We start from the raw sequence: 18,380 nt of genomic DNA, 5'->3' as shown, positions 1-18,380 counted from the left end.
TTCTTATACTTTCTCGCTTCACAAGATAAAGCCAAGTCCCTGTACAGATTTTGCCATTCATTCATTCATTCACTCACTCATCTATTCATCCATCCATCCATCCATCTATTCATCCACCCGTCCATCCATCCATCCATCCATCCACCCATTCTTCCATCCGTCCATCCATCCATCCATCCATCCTATGCCCTCTGTCCTTACATTTCCTCCCTTCACAAGATAAAGCCAAGTCCCTGTACAAACAGATTCTGCTATTCATCCATTCATCCATCCATTTATCCATCCATCCACCCATTCTTCCATCCATCTATCCATCCATCGCCCTCTGTCCTTATACTTCCTCCCTTTGCTCCCTTCAGGACTGCTGATTAGGAGGGCTCTAATCAGATTTGTGTATAATCCAAGCTTTACCCATGCTTATATGTGCCATAATAGTGTGTTTGGCATATATATATATGTATATAAATATATGTCCACACTCACATAAATACATATATGAAATGCCCTTCAGTTTTACATTTCTCTAAAGCTGCTATAAAGGAAATCTTCTTCATACATGTTTTTGATTATATTCCTCCTATCCTTAGTGGCCTGGCCTCTGGTCCTATAGTTAATTAATTCCATAATTATGTATTATTCACTCCACAAATGTTTATTGAGTGCACTGAGCTCGGCATTGGGGATTCAGCACTGAAACTGATTTGGGTATATTCTTCTCTGTTCTCTTCTCACCTTATTTCCCCTGCATCCTTTCACTATTACAGCCAAATATTTTTCTCTAAGCCGTGATACATTAGAGCATCTGTCCGTTTGTTTCTGTTACTTGCATAATGTTCTTTTAAACTTGTTTCTCATACTTTTTTTGAAAGTGACTCAGTTAAAAAAATCTATTTTGTATTATAACCCAGTAAACACACACATAGTTGTAATTGAGACAAAATTCACAGAATAATACTTAACCTTCCCATGTACAGTTTTCCTGGTATTTCTCTTTTATTGCATTTTGAAAAAAAGTGCTGGTCGTGACCCACTAACTTGATTTCATGACTCATTCTTTAAGCCCACTTCAAAATTTATTTCCTACATTAAACTTACAGGATACATAACCTTCTATCTGATACTTTATAAAAAATGTTCACATATGCGTTAAAAAATTGATTTTTTATTTGTGACATGGATTTGTTTGTTCTTTTACGTTACTAGATTCTCCAAGTTGAATTCAAAGAGTTTTCACCTGATATCAAAATCTCACTCTTCCTCCCAGGACTCATTTCAATAATATCATATGTCAGGCAGCTTCTTAACAAATAGGATGATAAACTAATAAAGGTGTGTGAAACCTAAAATATCATGGAGTAAGCTGCTTTTTGTATCCTTCTATGGGTGAGAGATCTGGAGGGCAATTGTCGCCTGAATGCTGGGAAGTCAGAATTTCTGGTCTCTTCCATTTGTTTTCATTTGCTTCAGGAGCCCTCCTCAGAGTAAATTTTTTTTTTTTTTTCGCAGAGGAAGATTGGCCCTGGGCTAACATCTGTTGCCAATCTTCCTTTTTTTTGCTTGGGGAAGATTTGCCCTGAGCAAACATCTGTGCCAATCTTCCTCTATTTTGTATGTGTGCTGCCACAGCATGGCTGCCGACGAGTGGTGTAGGTCCACGCCCAGGAACCGAACCCTGGCCGCCGAAGCGGAGTGCGCCGAACTTAATCACTAGGCCACTGGATGTTTATGTGTAGAGCTTGCTTAGATGAAATTTTTCGAGATGCTGCCTAGGAGACTCATCGTGGTTTCAGAAACAGCTAAGTTTAATCAGTCATTGAGTTTTTCCACCTTGCAAATCAGAACTATGTTTTCTTTCCATCCTTTTATATTTTGGGTCTTTATTTCCGTTAAGCATCTTTTGGTCTTAATGTCTTGGAATATTTCATCTACTTGCCTCTGCACCACTCTTTAGACTTCTGGGCCAAACACTTAAGTACTTTTTCTACATTTTGTTGTGACTTTGGGCAAGTCGCTTTATCCTCCTAAGGTTTTGCTTCCTATTCTATAAAATGAGGTGGTTGAAATCCCAAAAAGTTTCTGAGATCTCTCTGGCCTTGACATTTTAGTCTCTTAATTGGGTTATAAACACCAAGGGGTGTGATTACGTAGTTTATGTCCTCCTACACAAGGTGAAGGAGACCCTTACTTCGAGCTGATTTTTTGATTTCGCCTGTATGTACATGTTTCTTTCAGGCCTTAAACGAAGGGAGAAAAGTGCTTGTCATAAATCTTGTGCTTTGTTCAACCATCCCCTCCACACCAGAGAAACTTCAAATCCTAAATTATTGCAAAGAATTGTTGAAGTAGTTGAAAGTGTTCTGTGTACTTCTGAGTTTAAGATTGGACCAGAAGCATAGCTAGTGGCAGATCTGGAGGCAGCAAGTTAATCTCTGGTTACTGTATACCGAGGGATTTGGAAGTGAAATGTCCAGTATATATATAATAGGGACGATACTAGCATCCTCATACCATTAGTACAGAGGAGACATGTTTATATGGCCAGTACAAGTAACCAGAATGTCTGGCTCTGATGCAACCAGACAGGTGAACACAGCCAAGTCATATAATTTCTGGACCTCACTTTCTTCGTGTTTAAAATAAAGGGGTTGCGCTAGAAAATTTCTATCCTGGTCTATGATTTTAATATAGAAACTTAAGCTTGGGTTATAAAAGGAAAGAAAACAGTTTTTGAGAAAGCTTAAAATCTGTTTTTTTAAAATGTCATCTAAAGTTAGTGAGGCTATACAAAGATCGATACAACCCTACCAGTCTAATAGATACAACATTTTTGGAAGGCAACCTGGCATAGTATAATTAACAGTCACAAAAAATGCTCATTTCATTTGACCCAGTAATATGGTTCTGTGGCATTTATCGTAAGGAAATAATTTAGAAAGATAAAAACAATCATTGTCATTTCAGTTATATGTAACAGTGAAAAACTAGGAAACATTTCAAACTTCTGATAAAGGGAAATGGTTAATTGAATTGTGGTGTATTACTGTGTGGAATAATGTGCTATTATTAAAATGGTTATGGATATTAGATACAAACATAAAGTTAGCTGTCACAACTACATGTGATATTAAACAATTATTAACAATAAATATTAAACAAGCAGAATATAAATTATTTTATACTATACATATAAGTTTAGAGGTTAGACAGGCCTATGTTCAAACCCCAGAATGGCTACTGACAGCAAACTAACCTTGACAAGTTCTTAACCTTTAAGCCTCAGTGTCCTCTCCTGTAAAATGAGTATATAATATCTATCTCACAGGGTTGTATAGATTAAAAGATAGTGTTTCTAAAGCACCTGATATAATATGCTCAGTAAATAGAAGCTGTTGTTTTTATCAAATAAACAAAGACTAGAGGAGAACACACTAAAATAATTAGTTAACATGGTAAAGTTATGGGTCATTTTAAAGCGTATCAATATATTTTTGTAGTAAAAATGTGAAAATCTCATTGAAGACATAGAATTAAAATAATAAAAACAGAAAAGAACCAGTAGTAAATAAGTTTAGTATTTATTGGGAGAAGTCCTGGAGGACTTGGAATGGAGATGGACTCTTTAAAGTATACCACCAAAGGCAGAAAACATAAAAGAAAAAGTGATAGGTTTTAATTACATAAACATTGAAAACATCTGCTTATTGAAAAGCAAGATACAAAGTAACAAAGCAAATGACAAAGCGGGAAAATATTTGCAACATACATAAACGGACAGGTTTGATAACCTTAATATATAAAGAATCTTTACAAACTAATAAGAAAAGATGTGTACCCTAATAATGAAAAAGTCAAAAGGATATGAACATGATATTTCTAAAAGAAATACCAATAGTGAGTAAGTAAACAAAAGTGCAATTTCACTAGTAATAAATAAAATTTGAATTAAAAAGAGAATTTTTCACCTGTTAAGTTGGCAAAGGTGAAAAAAATTATAATGCTTGGTGTTGGTAAGGGTATGTGTGTATGAGGAGTTGGCTAGTTGGTTGCTGTAATTGGGGCACCCTTTCTAGAAGGCAGTTTGACTATGTAGATATAAAAAAAGCCTTAAAACTGGGTTTATCCTTTGACCCAGTAATGTCCTCTATGGTATATATTTTTTCCAAATGAGAATATTTTAATGTTTTCTTTTTCTGATTTTACAAATAATTGATAGCCATAAGAAGTTCAAGCTATAAAAAATATTTTAGATTAAGTAATAATTACCTGAAAATCCTACCATCAGAGATAACGTTATAAACATTTTGGGAGTATCCTTCTATATATTGCTGTGTCTATGTGTTAACAGACATGAATACCTTTTTTAAATGTTAAAACCTTGTGGTGGGTTTTTTAAAATTTATCTTTTGACGTGTATTTTCACGTTAGTGGAATTATATATTCTCTTTTAAATTATGAACTGCTTTTTTTTTTCTTAGCCATAAATATTTTCATTTTGGTTTATCTTCCCCTCACCCCCACCCCATGGTACTTTTATTGCTGTGGAATAGACTACCAATAGTGGTTCAAAGGATGTCTGTGTTTTTTTGAAACCATATAAATATTGTTAGATTGCCTTCTAGAACTGTGCTGCCCAATATAGTAGCGGCTAGCACATATGGCTATTTAAATTTAAATTAAGGTGAAATGGAACTAAATATTCAGTTCCTCAGTCTCATTAGCCACATTTCAAGTACTCAGTAGCCACAACGGGCCAGTGGCTACCATACTGGACAGCACAGATCAAAGGATGTTTCCATTACTATGAGAGGTTCTGTTGGATAGCACTGGTCTGAAATGGTCCCAGTTCCATCACCAGTGTATAAGAATGTCCTGTCCCATCTCTATTCCCACTGGCTCTGGAATTATCACTCTTTAACATTTGGCAGTTATAGGTGAGAAGTAACATCTGTGTTACTTTTGTTGTTGTTCTTTGATAAAGTTATCAAACTTTAAAGTCATCTGCTTTATTATTGTTTTGTAAAATCACTGTTTTTCATGACAGTTTTCTTTTGGAGAGCTAAACGTATAATAAAGGTTATTGTTTTAATCATCACAGCGTGTAATTCTAAGGGTCTAGGCTTGGAAACAAATATAAGAGTAAGTAACAGTGTTGCACTCTCATTATGTTCTAGACTCAGGGCTTTGCACAGTGTTTCCTGTGGGCTGTAATGTGTAAGCCCCGCAGTAGCCCTTGGAAGTGGGTGTTATTACTGTCCTCATTTTCAGATGGGGACATTGAGGTTTAGAGAGTTAGGTAAATTCCCCAGAGTTAGAGAGCTGGTCAGGATAGAGCTGTGATTTGAGCCCAGCTGTGTGTGTTCACCATCGGCTGTGTTTGGTTGCTTACTGCTCTCGGACACACTACTGGATCTCTCTGCCTCTTCAGTTTCATTCCCGTGACGACCGTGTATTGAGCATCCTAATGAGACATTTGGATTTTTTTTTCTTCTGTGAATTGCCTAGGCACATTTTCTGCCCAATTTTATTCTTAGTTTTATTTTTAAAATCACATTGTAGGAGCCGTAGAATTATTTCTAGGAATAATTCACAACGAAGTGATGGAGATATATAGGGAAGTTCTTCACTCGTTTATAGTGTTGAAGAATTTGAAACAATGTAAATGTCAAACAGTAGGGGACCAGCAAAATGAATCATAAATATTCATGTAGAGGAACACTATGCAACGTTAGAAAAATCATGTGCTGAAAAAATATTACCCAACGTAGGGAAATGTTTATAATATATTTCTAAATAAAAAGGCAGACTGCTGAATTATATGTATAGAATAAATCTATTTGATGTTTTTTAAAACTACAAATATGTATATGCAGGCATAGAAAAAAAACCCTGAAAAACTTCTGTCACAGAATAATAACATTGATCATATTTTGGGGTGTTGGGATTGTGAGTGGTTTTTATTTATTTATTTTGTGAGGAAGATCAGCCCTGAGCTAACATCCATGCCAGTCCTCCTCTTTTTGCTGAGGAAGATTGGCCCCGGGCTAACATCTATTGCCGATCGGCCTCTTTTTTTTTCCCTTTTTCTCCCCAAAGCCCCAGTAGATAGTTGTATGTCATAGTTGCACGTCCTGCTACTTGCAGTGGAACGCCACCTCAGCATGGCCCCGACAAGCAGTGCATTGGTGTGCGCCCGGGATCTGAACCCAGGCTACCAGTAGCGGAGTGCGCACTTAACTGCTAAGCCACGGGGCCGGCCCCGGGTTTTTATTGTTTGATAGGTGGATTTCTTACCTCCAGGTTTTCCACCTGGAATCTGTCTTTCTTTATAATTGGAAGAAAAGAAAGATTGAGTGTGTGTCTATCTGTCTGTCTGTCTGTCTATCTATCTATCTATCTAACGAGAGAGGAGAGGGAGAGAGAGAAAAATTGCACGTTTTCTGGAATAAATCAATTGTATATTATTGTAGTACACATTTTCTGGGCGCCCAGCATTAGTATAACACTGTGCTAGGCCTGAGGGAAATTCAAAAAGAAGTCAAGCACAGACACTTATGCATTTCAACAAATGTGGAGTGACGAAGTGTTGCCCGTGATTCAGGCCTTGTGCTGGTGCCAGGGCTGCAGAGCTGAGCGAGACAGGCTTGCCAGCGCCTGGATCCAGTGCTTGCCTCCTGGGGCATGGTGCTTGGAATGAAGCCATGCACAAATGAAATAGTTAAGTAACATGTCCACGGTACAAAATAAGAGACAGATATAAAGTGCTATCAGGTAATAGGCGACAATGTCCTGAGCAAGTCAGTTGAGATAAATTACAGGATGCTTTCTGAATTTTAAAAGGAAAAAGGGATGTGGGTTGGTGGAAAGGAAGGGAAAGGTTGATAGAGCAGACAAACTGTCAAGTACAAAGAAATGAGGACTTTGTCTTGGGTTAGAAGTGATCCAGTTGGCTGTTGAGAACAGGGCTCCCTAACCTGGGGCCCAGGTTTTAGGGGGATCTATAACCTCTGATACCATATAGACAAATATTATGTACATGTGCCTTTTTCACTTGAGAGTCCATAACTCTCCTCAGATTCTCAAAGGGGGTTTTGACTCCGAAAAGGTTAAGACCCAAGGACCTACAAGAAGAAAGAAAAGTTCGGCTGGTTCAGCTGGCTGTTGGGGAGGTTGAGTGGAAGTTGAGAGGCTCTCAAGGAAAACAGCTTCTGAGGGTCATAAGGAGTCACAGTTGTGGTGTAGTTTAACCTTTTGGATACTGTTATTTTCTACCTAAGAGTTGTTCTGGCTAAATTGTCTTTTCCCCTAATTTTTTTTTTCTTTGCTAGGAAATATATCTGGGGACTCATCAAGAGGCTGTGCAAACTGCAGTGTGTCCCCACTCTCCCCGCCTTTTACCACCGCATCACTAGAAAGTCGTTTATAGGAGTGATGGCTTCAGAGACCCTACAAAGCCTCCTTCATCCTGGAGTTGTCATTATCCGTATCGACAGGCCCAGACTAGAGCAAAAGAAACGGCATTTAAAGACAAAGTGGAGACCGGTTTTGGGCTGGGAAGAAGGGAGATTGCATTCTTCGGTTTTGAAAGTTGATACTTTGTTAATTTCTGGAAGACCAAGTTGCCATTTTCAGTAGTAACTGAGTCTTGGCCTCTTTCCAGAAAGATGAGATAGTTAAAAACTTAGCTGCACACATTTGAGACCCCTTTTGCCTGAGCTCTTTTGCATTCATAAAGAAATGATCAGACTTGACAGAAGAGTTGGTGGGAGCGTTGGAGATGGGGCGGATTGAAAATTGTTTCCAGCTTAATGAAATCTGTTTTGAACTTGATAGCAAAGCAAATATATACATTTTATATATACATATATGCACATATATTTTATGTACATATATATACACACACATTTTTTTTTTTTATTGAAAAAGATTTTACCTAAACTCACCTCTGTGGGCTGTTGGGTTGTTCTCACTACCTCCTCCCTAACTCAGCGTTCCAATTGCTCCCCCACTCACCCTCAGCGTGGCAGGCTAGGCCATCCCTCATCAGAAACGTTATTTGCCCTTTTTAAATACTCCCATTACATGTATTTTTCTCTCTAATTTAGCAGTCAAAGGCATTTCACAAATACCAAGTTACTTTAAGTAAATAGGAAGATAAGATTGAGAGGTGGGAAATAGAGTAAAAGGAGATCCATTTGCCGGAAGGAACAAGAGAAAATCTAAAGGGAAGAATGAAAGGCACAAGCCCAGTCACCTGGAGGCCTGCGTGGGGAGAGGCTGCGGCTGCCTCTGCAGCATGGCCCAGCCGTCTTCCAGGTGAACGGGTCAGGGCGGGGACCCCACTGGGCAACGTGGTTCTCCCTCCCCCCTGCCCCCTAGTTTCTTTCCTCTTGGTCTTGGAGTCTCTTTTACATGCATAGAGTTCTTCAGGAGATAGTTTTATAGAACATCCTTTCGCATGGCCTCCCCATTTGTTTATTCTCTTGCAGTGTTTTTATCCTTAAACTTACAGTGGCTCACTCTCTTGCTAAGTGTTCCTGCTCCTTTTGTCCCTTGAACTTGACCTACTTCGAACCCAAACACTGATAAAGTAGCTGATCAGTGGTGACTGGAGTGGAAATTAGAGGCAGAGCAGTGGCAGAGCGCCCAGGAACCTGGCACCTGGTAGGCGCCCCACAAATATTTGTTGAACAAATGATTAAATGGAGCCAGATGCCTGGGCTTCAGTCCCAGCCTCTCACGTGGGCAAATTCCATAACCTCCCCGTGTCTCCATCTCCTCGTAAGTAATATGGGGAAGATCACTGAACCTATCTCAGAGGGTGTGAACTAGATGAGTTAATACTTACAAAGGGATAAAATGGTTCTGGGGCAAAGTAAGGTTTTTAAAATTTATTTAATTATTTTATTGAGGTCATATTGGCTTATAACATTGTGTAATTTCAGTTGTACATTATTATATATCAGTTTCTGTATAGACTGTATTGTGCTCACCACCAGTAGTCTAGTTTTTATCCGTCACCATAAATATGTGCCCCTTTACTCCTTTTGCCCTCCCCCCGCCCCCTTCCCCTCTAGTAACCAATAATCTGTTCTTGTTATCCATGTGTTTATCTTCCACATATGAGTGAAATCTACAGTGTTTGTCTTTCTCTGTCTGACTCATTTCGCTTAGCATAATACCCTCAGAGTCCATCCATGTTATTGCAGATGGCATGATTTTGTTGTTTTTTACGGCTGAGTAGTAGTCCATTGTATATATATACCACATCTTCTTTATCCATTCATCTGTTGATGGGCACTTGGGTTGCTTCCACATCTTGGCTATTGTGAATAAGGCTGCAATGAACATAGGGGTGCATAAATCTCTTTGAAGTGTTGATTTCGTGTTCTTTGGATAAATACCCAGTAGTGGAATAGCTGGATCATATGGTATTTCAATTTTTAAATTTTTGAGAAATCTCCATACTGTTTTCCATAATTTGCATTCCTACCAGCAGTGTATGAGGGTTCCCTTTTCTCCACATCCTCTCCAACATTTGTTATTTCTTGTTAATTATAGCCATTCTAATGGGTGTAAGGTGATATCTCATTGTAATTTTGATTTGCATTTCCCTAATAATTAGTGATGTAGAACATCTTTTCATTTGCCTGTAGGCCATCTGTATTTCTTCTTTGGGAAGATGTCTGTTCATATCCTCTGCCCATTTTTTTTTTTTTTTTTGTGAGGAGATCAGCCCTATGCTAACATCTGCCAATCCTCCTCTTTTTTCTTTGTTGAGGAAGACTGGCCCTGGGCTAACATCCGTGCCCATCTTCCTCCACTTTTATATGGGACGCCGCCACAGCATGGCTTGACAAGCAGTGCGTCGGTGCGCGCCTGGGATCTGAACCGGTGAACTCCGGGCCGCCGCAGCGGAGCGTGCGCACTTAACCTCTTGCACCACTGGGCTGGCCCTCCTCTGCCCATTTTTTGATTAGGTTTTTTGTTTTTTCGTGGTTGAGTTGTATAAGTTCTTTATATATTTTGGAAATTAACCACTTATTGGATATATGATTTGTAAATATTTTCTCCCAGTTGGTGGTTTGTCGTGTTGTTTTGTTCATGGTTTCCTTTGCCTTGCAGAAGCTTTTTTAGTCTGATGTAGTCCCATTTGTTTATTTTTTCTTTTGTTTCCCTTGCCTGAGTAGACATGGTATTCAAAAAGATACTGCTAAGACCGATGTCAAAGAGTGTACTGCCTATATTTTCTTATAGTTTTATGGCTTCAGGTCTTACATTCACGTCTTTAATCCATTTTGAGTTAATTTTTGTGTGTGATATAAGACAATGGTCTGCTTTTGTTCTTTTGCACATGGCTGTCCAGTTTTCCCAATACCATTTATTGAAGAGACTTTCCTTTCGCCATAGTATGTTCTTGGCTTCTTTGTTGAAGATTAGCTGTCCGTAGATGTGTAGTTTTATTTCTGGGCTTTTGATTCTGTTCCATTGATCTGTGTGTCTGTTTTTGTGCCAGTACCATGCTGTTTTGATTACTATAGCTTTGTAGTATGTTTTGAAGTCAGGGATTGTGATGCCTCCAGCTTTGTTCTTTTCTCTCAGGATTGCTTTGGCTATTTGGGGTCTTTTGTTGCCCCATATAAATTTTAGGATTCTTTGTTCTATTTACATGAAGAATGTCATTCGGATTCTGATTGAGATTGCATTGAATCTGCAGATTGCTTTAGTAATATGGACATTTTAACTATGTTTATTCTTCCCATCCATGAGCATAGAATATCTTTCCATTTCTTTCAATAATTCTTTGATTTCTTTCAATAATGTCTTATAGTTTTCAGTGTATAGGTCTTTAACCTCCTTGTTTAAATTTATTCCTAGATATTTTATTCTTTTTGTTGTGAGTGTAAATGGGATTTCACTTCTCTTTCTCCTAGTTCATTATTAGTATCTACAAATGCAACTGATTTTTGTATGTTGATTTTGTATCCTGCAACTTTGCTGTAGTTGTTGATTATTTCTAATAGTTTTATGGTGGATTCTTTAGGGTTTGCTATGTATAGAATCATGTCATCTGCAAGCAATGAGAGTTTTACTTCTTTCTTTCCAATTTGGATCCCTTTTATTTCTTTTTCTTACCTAATTGCTCTGGCCAAAACTTCTAGTACTACATTGAATAAGAGTGGCAAGAGTGGATACCCTTTTCTTGTTCCTGTTCTCAGAGGGACGACTTTCAGTTTTTCACTGTTAAGTGTGTTGTTGGCTGTGGGTTTGTCATAGATGACCTTGAGTTGCTTTCCTTCTATACCCATTTTATTGAGAGTTTTTATCATAAATGGATGTTGGATCTTGTCAGATTCTTTGTCTGCATCTATTGAGTTGATCATGTGATATTTATTTCTCATTTTGTTAATGTGGTGTATCACGTTGATTGATTTGTGGATGTTGAGCCATCCCTGCATCCCTGAAATAAATCCCACTTGATCATGGTGTATGATCCTTTTAATGTATTGCTGTATTTGATTTGCCGATATTTTGTTGAGGACTGTTGCATCTATATTCATCAGCGATATTGGCCTGCAATTTTCCTGCTTTGTGTTGTCCTTGTCTCATTTTGGTATCAGGGTAATTTTGGCCCCGTAGAATGAGTTAGGAAGCATCCCAACCTCAATGTATCAGTATAATTTGAGAAGGATAGGTATTAAATCTTTGAATCTTTGGTAGAATTCTCCAGAGAAGCCATCTGGTCCTGGATTTTTGTTTTTTGGGAGTTTTTCAATTACTGTTTCAATCTCTTTACTTGTGATTTTTCTATTCAGGTTCTCTATTTCTTCTTCTTCTTCTTATTTTTTTTTTGCTAAGGAAGATTAGCCCTGAGCTAACATCTGTTGCCAGTCTTCCCCCTTTTTTTTTAATGTGAGCCGCTGCCACAGCATGGCCACTGACAGGTGAGTGGTAGGTCCACGCCCAGGAACCGAACCTGGGCTACCAAAGCAGAGCATGCCGAACTTAACCACTAGGCCACCAGAGCTGGCCCTCTCTTTCTTCTTGATTCAGTTTTGGGAGGTTGGATGATTCCAAGAATTTATCTGTTTCTTCTTGGTTATCCAATTTGTTGGCATATAGTTTTTTATAGTATTCTCTTATAATCCTTTGTATTTCTATAGAATCCATTGTAATTTCTCCACTTTCATTTCTAATTTTATTTATTTGAGGCTTTTCTCTTTTTTTAGTGAGTCTGGCTAAAAGTTTGTCAATTTTGTTTATCTTCTCAAAGAATCAACTCTTTAGTTTCATTGATCCTTTCTATTGTTTTTTTAGTCTCTATTTCATTTATTTCTGCTCTAATTTTTATTATTCGCCTCCTGCTGACTTTGGGCTTTGTTTGTTCTTCTTTTCCTAGTTCTGTTAGGCATAGTTTAAGATTACTTATTTGAGATTTTTCTTGTTAGTTGAGGTAGGCCTGTACTGCTATAAATTTCCCTCTTAGAACCGCTTTTGCTGCATCCCATGAGAGTTGGTATGTTGTGTTTTCATTTTCATTTGTCTCCAGGTATTTTTTGATTTCTCCTTTGATTTCTTCATTGATCTAATGGTTGTTCAGTAGCATACTGTTTAGTCATCGCATCTTTGTCACTTTCCCAGCTTTTTTCTTGTAGTTGATTTCTAGTTTCATAGCATTGTGGTCAGAAAAGATGCTTGATATGATTTCAATCTTCTTAAATTTATTGAGGCTTGCCTTGTTTCCCAACATATGGTCTATCCTTGAGAATGTTCCATGTGCCCTTGAGAAGAATGTATGTTCTGGTGTTTTGGGATGTGGAATGTTCTATATATATCTATTAAGTCCATCTGGTCTGGTGTTTCATTTAAGGCCATTGTTTCCTTGTTGACTTTCTGTCTGGATGATTTATCCATTGATGACAGTGGGGTGTTAAAGTCCCCTACTATTATTGTGTTGTTGTTAATATCTCCTTTTAGGTTTCTTAATAGTTGCCTTAGGTACTTTGGTGCTCCTGTGTTAGGTGCATATATATTCATAAGTGTTATGTCCTCTTGGTGGAATGTCCCTCATTATATACTGTCCCTCTTTGTCTCTTATTATCTTTTTTATCTTGAAATCTGCTTTGTCTGATGTAAGTATGGCTGCACCTGCTTTCTTTGCTTGCCATTTGCTTGAAGTATCATCTTCCATCCTTTCACTCTGAGCCTATGTTTGTGTTTAGAGCTGAGATGTGTTTCCTGGAGGCAGCATACTGTTGGGTCTTGCTTTTTAATCCATCCAGCCACTCTGTGTCTTTTGATTGGAGAATTCAATCCATTTACATTTAGAGTGGTTACCGATATATGAGGGCTTAATACTGCCATTTCATCTCTTGTTTTCCAGTTGTTCTACATTTCCATTGTTTCCTTTCCCTTATATTTCTGACTGGCATTTCAGTTTGGTGGTTGTCTGTGCTGATTTTCTCTTTATATATGATTTGTGACTCTGCTCTGATTTTTTGTTTAGTGGTTACCATGAGGTTTGTAGAAAATATCCTGATAAGATAGTCCATTTTCTGATAGCCTCTTATCTCCATTAGCCTAAGCAGGTTCCATCCCTTTCCTCTTCCCCTTCTGTGTTACTGCTGTCACAAATTATTCTTTTTTTGTGTTATGTGTTTGTGACTAAATTGAAGGGTTTATATTTATTTTTGATGCTTTCTTTCCCTGTATCTTTTATGTTATAATTCTTTGCAAACCTATTCTGATAGAGAGCTGCAATTTTCAGATTTTGTCTGTGTATTTATCTCCTTGCTGAAAGCTTTGCACATCTTTACCTTTTTGTTTCAGGTAGGAGAGCTTGCTTCATCACTTCTTGTAAGGGAGGCCTAGTGGTGATGAACTCCCTGAGCTTTTGTTTATCTGGGAAAGCTTTTATTTCTCTGTCATCTCTGAAGAATAATTTTGCTCATTAGAGTATTCTTGGCTGATAATTTTTGTCTTTCAGTATTTTTAATATATCATTCTATTCTCTCCTAGCCTTTAAAGTTTCTTTAAAGAAATCTGCTGAAAGCCTGGTAGGAGTTCCTTTGTAGTTTATTTCCTTCTATCTTGCTGCCCGTAATATTTTTTCTTTGTCATTGACCTTTACCAGTTTTAATACTAGATGCCTTAGAAAAGGTCTTTTTGCATTGGTGTAATTAAGAATTCTGTTGGCTTCATGTACTTGCTTGTCCAGTTCTTTTCCCAGATTTGGGAAGTTCTCAGCTATTATTTCTTTGAACAAGCTCTCGGCTCCTTTCTCCCTGTTTTCTCCCTCTGGGATACCTATAATCCTTATGTTACTTTTCCTAACTGAGTCAGATATTTCTTGAAGACTTTCTTCATTTTTTAAAAAAATCTTAGTTCCTTCTCCTCCTCCACCTGAAGCATTTCTCGATTTCTATCTTCCAGGTCACTAATTCTCTCCTCCATAAGATCTGCTCTATTTTTTATGCTTTCTACATTATTTTTTATCTCATTAATTGTGTTCTTCATATCCAGAATATATGTATGGCTTTTTTCAGGGCTTCAGTCTCTTTGGTGAAGTACTCCTTCTGTTCATTAATTTTATTCCTAAGCATATTGAACTTCCTGTGTTTTCTTGTAACTTGTTGAGTTTCTTTATGATGGCTATTTTGAATTCTCTGTCATTTAGATTGTAATCTGTGACTTCTGGTTTGGTTTCTGGAGAGTTGCCATTTTCCTTCTGTTCTGCAGTGTTACTGTAGTTCTTCCTGGTGTTTGATGAATTGATCCTTTGCCAGTATGTTTGTGGTAGTATCTGGTCCCAGATTCCACCTGCCACCTCTGGGGGGGTGGGCAGGGACTGTATTTTCTGTTCTCACCCTGTCTACTCGTCACTGTGCTAGTTGAGCCACTCTGCATTCATTCAGGCTGGTGGCAGCTGCTTTGCAAGTCATGTTGGCATGGGTGGGGCCACTGGGCTAGGTGGGCAGGTCGCAGTTGTGCTGCTGCACTCACTGGGTGGGTTCTGCTTGTGCAGGTGGGGCATCTTCATGTGGGCCAGGCGCTGCGCTTGGTGGGTTGGTCTGGTTGGGCTGCTGTGCTAGGCAGGTGGAGTGTCTGCACAGGCTGAGCCACCGCCACTTGGTGGGGAGCGTTCGTGTGGGCAGGGCCGCTGCGATAGGTGGGAGCACCCATGGGCCAGGCTACCACTCTGAAAGCTTTCTTGTGTGAGCTGGGCTGCCCCTGCCTCCACTCACAGTCGCCCAGCCACTGTGTGAGGATCTGAGACCTGTATTGTTGCTGCCAGGGAGGAGGAGGGGTTCCTCCCTTAGTTCTGCTGCTTCCCAGGGGTCTGGTCCACCCACCTTCAGATGTATAGCTACATGGATCTCTCAGGCATCCTGTTGTGTTGTGTAGGGAATCCTCTGTTGGTTAATAGATGTCATTAGTTGTAGCTTAGAGGGGAGAGACAAAGGGAACATCTCACTCCGCCATGATGCTGACATCACTCCTTCAAAGCAAGTTTTCCAGTAAGTTGTAAGCTTTTATTATTTGCAAGCTCAGAATCAGAACACTTGAGTTGTGGACATAACAGTCTGTTGTAATAGGTAGAAACCAGAAATTTGCCCTATAGATAAGGCACTCTTTAAGCCACTGGTTTTCATTTCTACCATTTCACCCAAATTGCCTCTGCATCACTGACCCTTCTTTCTTGGCCCAATATTTTTCTCAAGTCTTCCATAACACCAGACACTCTTGGTTTTCCTCCTACCTCAATAGACATCTCTTTTTAATCCCCATCGTAAGATACTTCTTGTTTACAACACCTTTATGTGTTTTTAACTTTTCATTTGAAATAATTATAGATTCTAGGAAGTTCCCAAAAAGTATACAGGAAGGCCCATATACCCTTCACCCAGTTTCCTCCAATGCTAACATCTTATGTAACTATAGTGAAGTATCAAAACCGGGAAAATGACATTGATGCAATCTGCAGAGCTTATTCAGGTCTCAGCAGCTGTATATGCACTTGTGTGTGTGTGCATGTGTGTGTGTGTGTATTTGTAGTTCTATGCAGTTTTGTCACATGTTTAGTTTTGTTTCATCACCACCAGAACTGCTCCATCACCACAAGGCTCTCTTACGCTACCCCTGCATAGCCGCCATCCTCTGCCAAACCGTAAACCCTGGCAGCCACTAATCTGCTTTCCATACCTTTAATTTTGTCATCCAGGAATGTTACATACGTGAATGCATAACCTTTTGGGATTGTTTTTCTTTCATTCAATGTAATTCCCTGGAGATCCATCAAAGTGGTTGAGTCAGTCAATTGCTCATTCTTTTTGCTGCTGTGTAGTTTTCCATGGCATGGATGTACTACAGTTTGTGTAACCGTTCACCTGTTGAAGGACATTTGGGTCATTTCCAGTTTTTGGCTATTATGACTAAAACTCCTGTGAACATTTGTGTCTGTATATGAACTTATGTATTGTATGAGCGTAAGTTTTCATTTTCCTGGGTAAATGCCCAAGAGTACAATTGCTGGGTCATATGTTAACTGCATGTTTAGCTTTTCAAGAAACTATTTTCCAGAGAGGCTGTACCATTTTACATTCCTACCAGCAGTGTATAAGTGATCCTGTTTCCCCTCAGCCTTGCCAGCATGTGGTGTTTTTACTTCTTTTTTAGCCATTCTGATAGGTGTGTAGTGATAGCTCATTGTGGTTTTAATTTGCATTTCCCTAATGACTAATGATGTGTATATCCTTTCTTGTACTTATTTGCCATCTGTATGTCCCCTTTGGTGAAATGTCTGTTCATATCTTTTGCCCATTTTCTAATGGGATTGTTTGTTTTTTTTGCTGTTGAGCTTTGAGGGTTCTTTATATAGTCTAGATTCCAGACTTTTGTTGGATGTGTGGTTTGCAAATATTTTTTTCCAGTTATAGCTTATCTTTTCTTCCTCTTTACAAGGTGTGTTAATTTCCTATGGCTTCTGTAACAAATTAGCACAAACTTGGTGGCTTAAAACAGTACAGGTTGGACCGGTCTGGTGGCTTAGTGGTTAAGTGCGTGCGCTTTGCTACTGGCGGCCCTGGTTCGGATCCCGGGCGCGCACCGACACACCGCTTCTCCGGCCATGCTGAGGCCGCGTCCCACATACAGCAACTGGAAGGATGTGCAGCTGTGACATGCAACTGTCTGCTGGGGCTTTGAGGCAAAAAATAAATAAAATAAAAAATTATAAAAAAAAAAAAAAAAAAAAAAAAAAAAAACCCAAAAAACAGCACAGGTTTATCCTCTTAAGAGTTCTGGCGGCCAGGAGTCTCAAATCAGTTTCACTTGGCCAGAAACAATGTCAGCAGGGCTCTGCGCCCTCTGGAGGCTCTAGAGGAGACTACATTTCCTTGCCTTTTCCAGCTTCTAGAGCAGCATTCCTTGCTTGGCTCATGGCCCCTTCCTCCATCTTCAAAGCCAACAGTGTAGCATCTTCAAAACTCTCTCTCTGCCTCTCTCTTATAAGGACACTTGTGGTTGCAATTAGAGCCACCTGAATAATCTAAGATAACTTCCCTATCTCAAGATCCTCGACAAATATTTGTTGGATGAATAAATGATTTATCTCTTGTGTGTCCCTGGGGTTGTATATAATCCTAAGCTTGTTTTAAATAACCTTCTTAGTGTGATGATTGCCTTAACTGCACTGGTACTTAGCATCGCCATCCTCCCCGGCTGTCTGTCCTCCTGGTTTTCTTTTCCATAGTAGCTTATGGTGCATTTGTATATTTATTTGTATATATTCACCAAACGTTGGAACTCTTCTTTTGAACTGTGCATAAACTGGGCGTGCTTTAACCATTTTTACAGAACTCAGACAGAACTCGCCTATGGGTAGTTCATGACACGGGCCTGAAGAATGCAGTCTTATTGCTTCAGATACTATCTCCTCATATCTCTCCATGCCCAGCTCTATCCCACCACCCCGGAGGAGAAAGGAGAGGTGCAGTTTGCTACCACTACGTGCTTCTCCATTCACCTCTATTGGCTACGTGAGAAGTTAAGTGTCCGTCGAGCATGGTTCAAGTAGCTAAGGAACCTGTGTTAGCATTATGGTAGGAAGTTATTGCTGCTATAAATACGGTGTTACTGGGAGTAAGAGGCTGTGCAGGGGATGGAGCACAGTGTTTTCAGCAGTGCCTTCAACTTTGCACTCTGTTTGCCCTGTGGTGTGTGTAAATACCTAAATGGGAATGTAGTCTTCCAGAGTGTCTTCAGGCCTGCCGAAATAAGACATGCCGTGTCTGTCTAGATACAGCTGTACTTGGACTACTGTGAGATGGAAATGATCGTATACTAGTCCAACGGCTACGTGCTTCCTTTCCTTTCTCTCAGCA

At 39.1% G+C, this 18,380-nt stretch overlaps 1 protein-coding gene across 2 annotated transcripts in view; it reads left to right on the top strand.

Annotated features, from left to right (window-relative positions):
- ADAT2 (adenosine deaminase tRNA specific 2) overlaps positions 1-18,380 on the top strand; it is a 31,396-nt gene that overhangs the window by 1,237 nt on the left and 11,779 nt on the right. Inside the window, exon 1 of one of the 2 annotated variants that reach the window (XM_058534203.1) lies at positions 7,630-8,778. The exons of the other annotated variant lie outside the window; for it this stretch is intronic. Coding sequence (XP_058390186.1) covers positions 8,692-8,778 — 87 coding nt within the window. The 5' untranslated portion in view covers positions 7,630-8,691. Of the gene's footprint in view, positions 1-7,629; positions 8,779-18,380 lie in introns of those variants that run through there. 2 annotated transcript variants of the gene reach the window in all.

This window comes from Diceros bicornis, chromosome 39 (genome assembly GCF_020826845.1).
Source record: "Diceros bicornis minor isolate mBicDic1 chromosome 39, mDicBic1.mat.cur, whole genome shotgun sequence".
Lineage (NCBI taxonomy): Eukaryota > Metazoa > Chordata > Mammalia > Perissodactyla > Rhinocerotidae > Diceros > Diceros bicornis.
The sequence above is the reverse complement of the archived record's forward strand: the minus strand, read 5'-3'. Positions and strand labels throughout refer to the sequence as shown.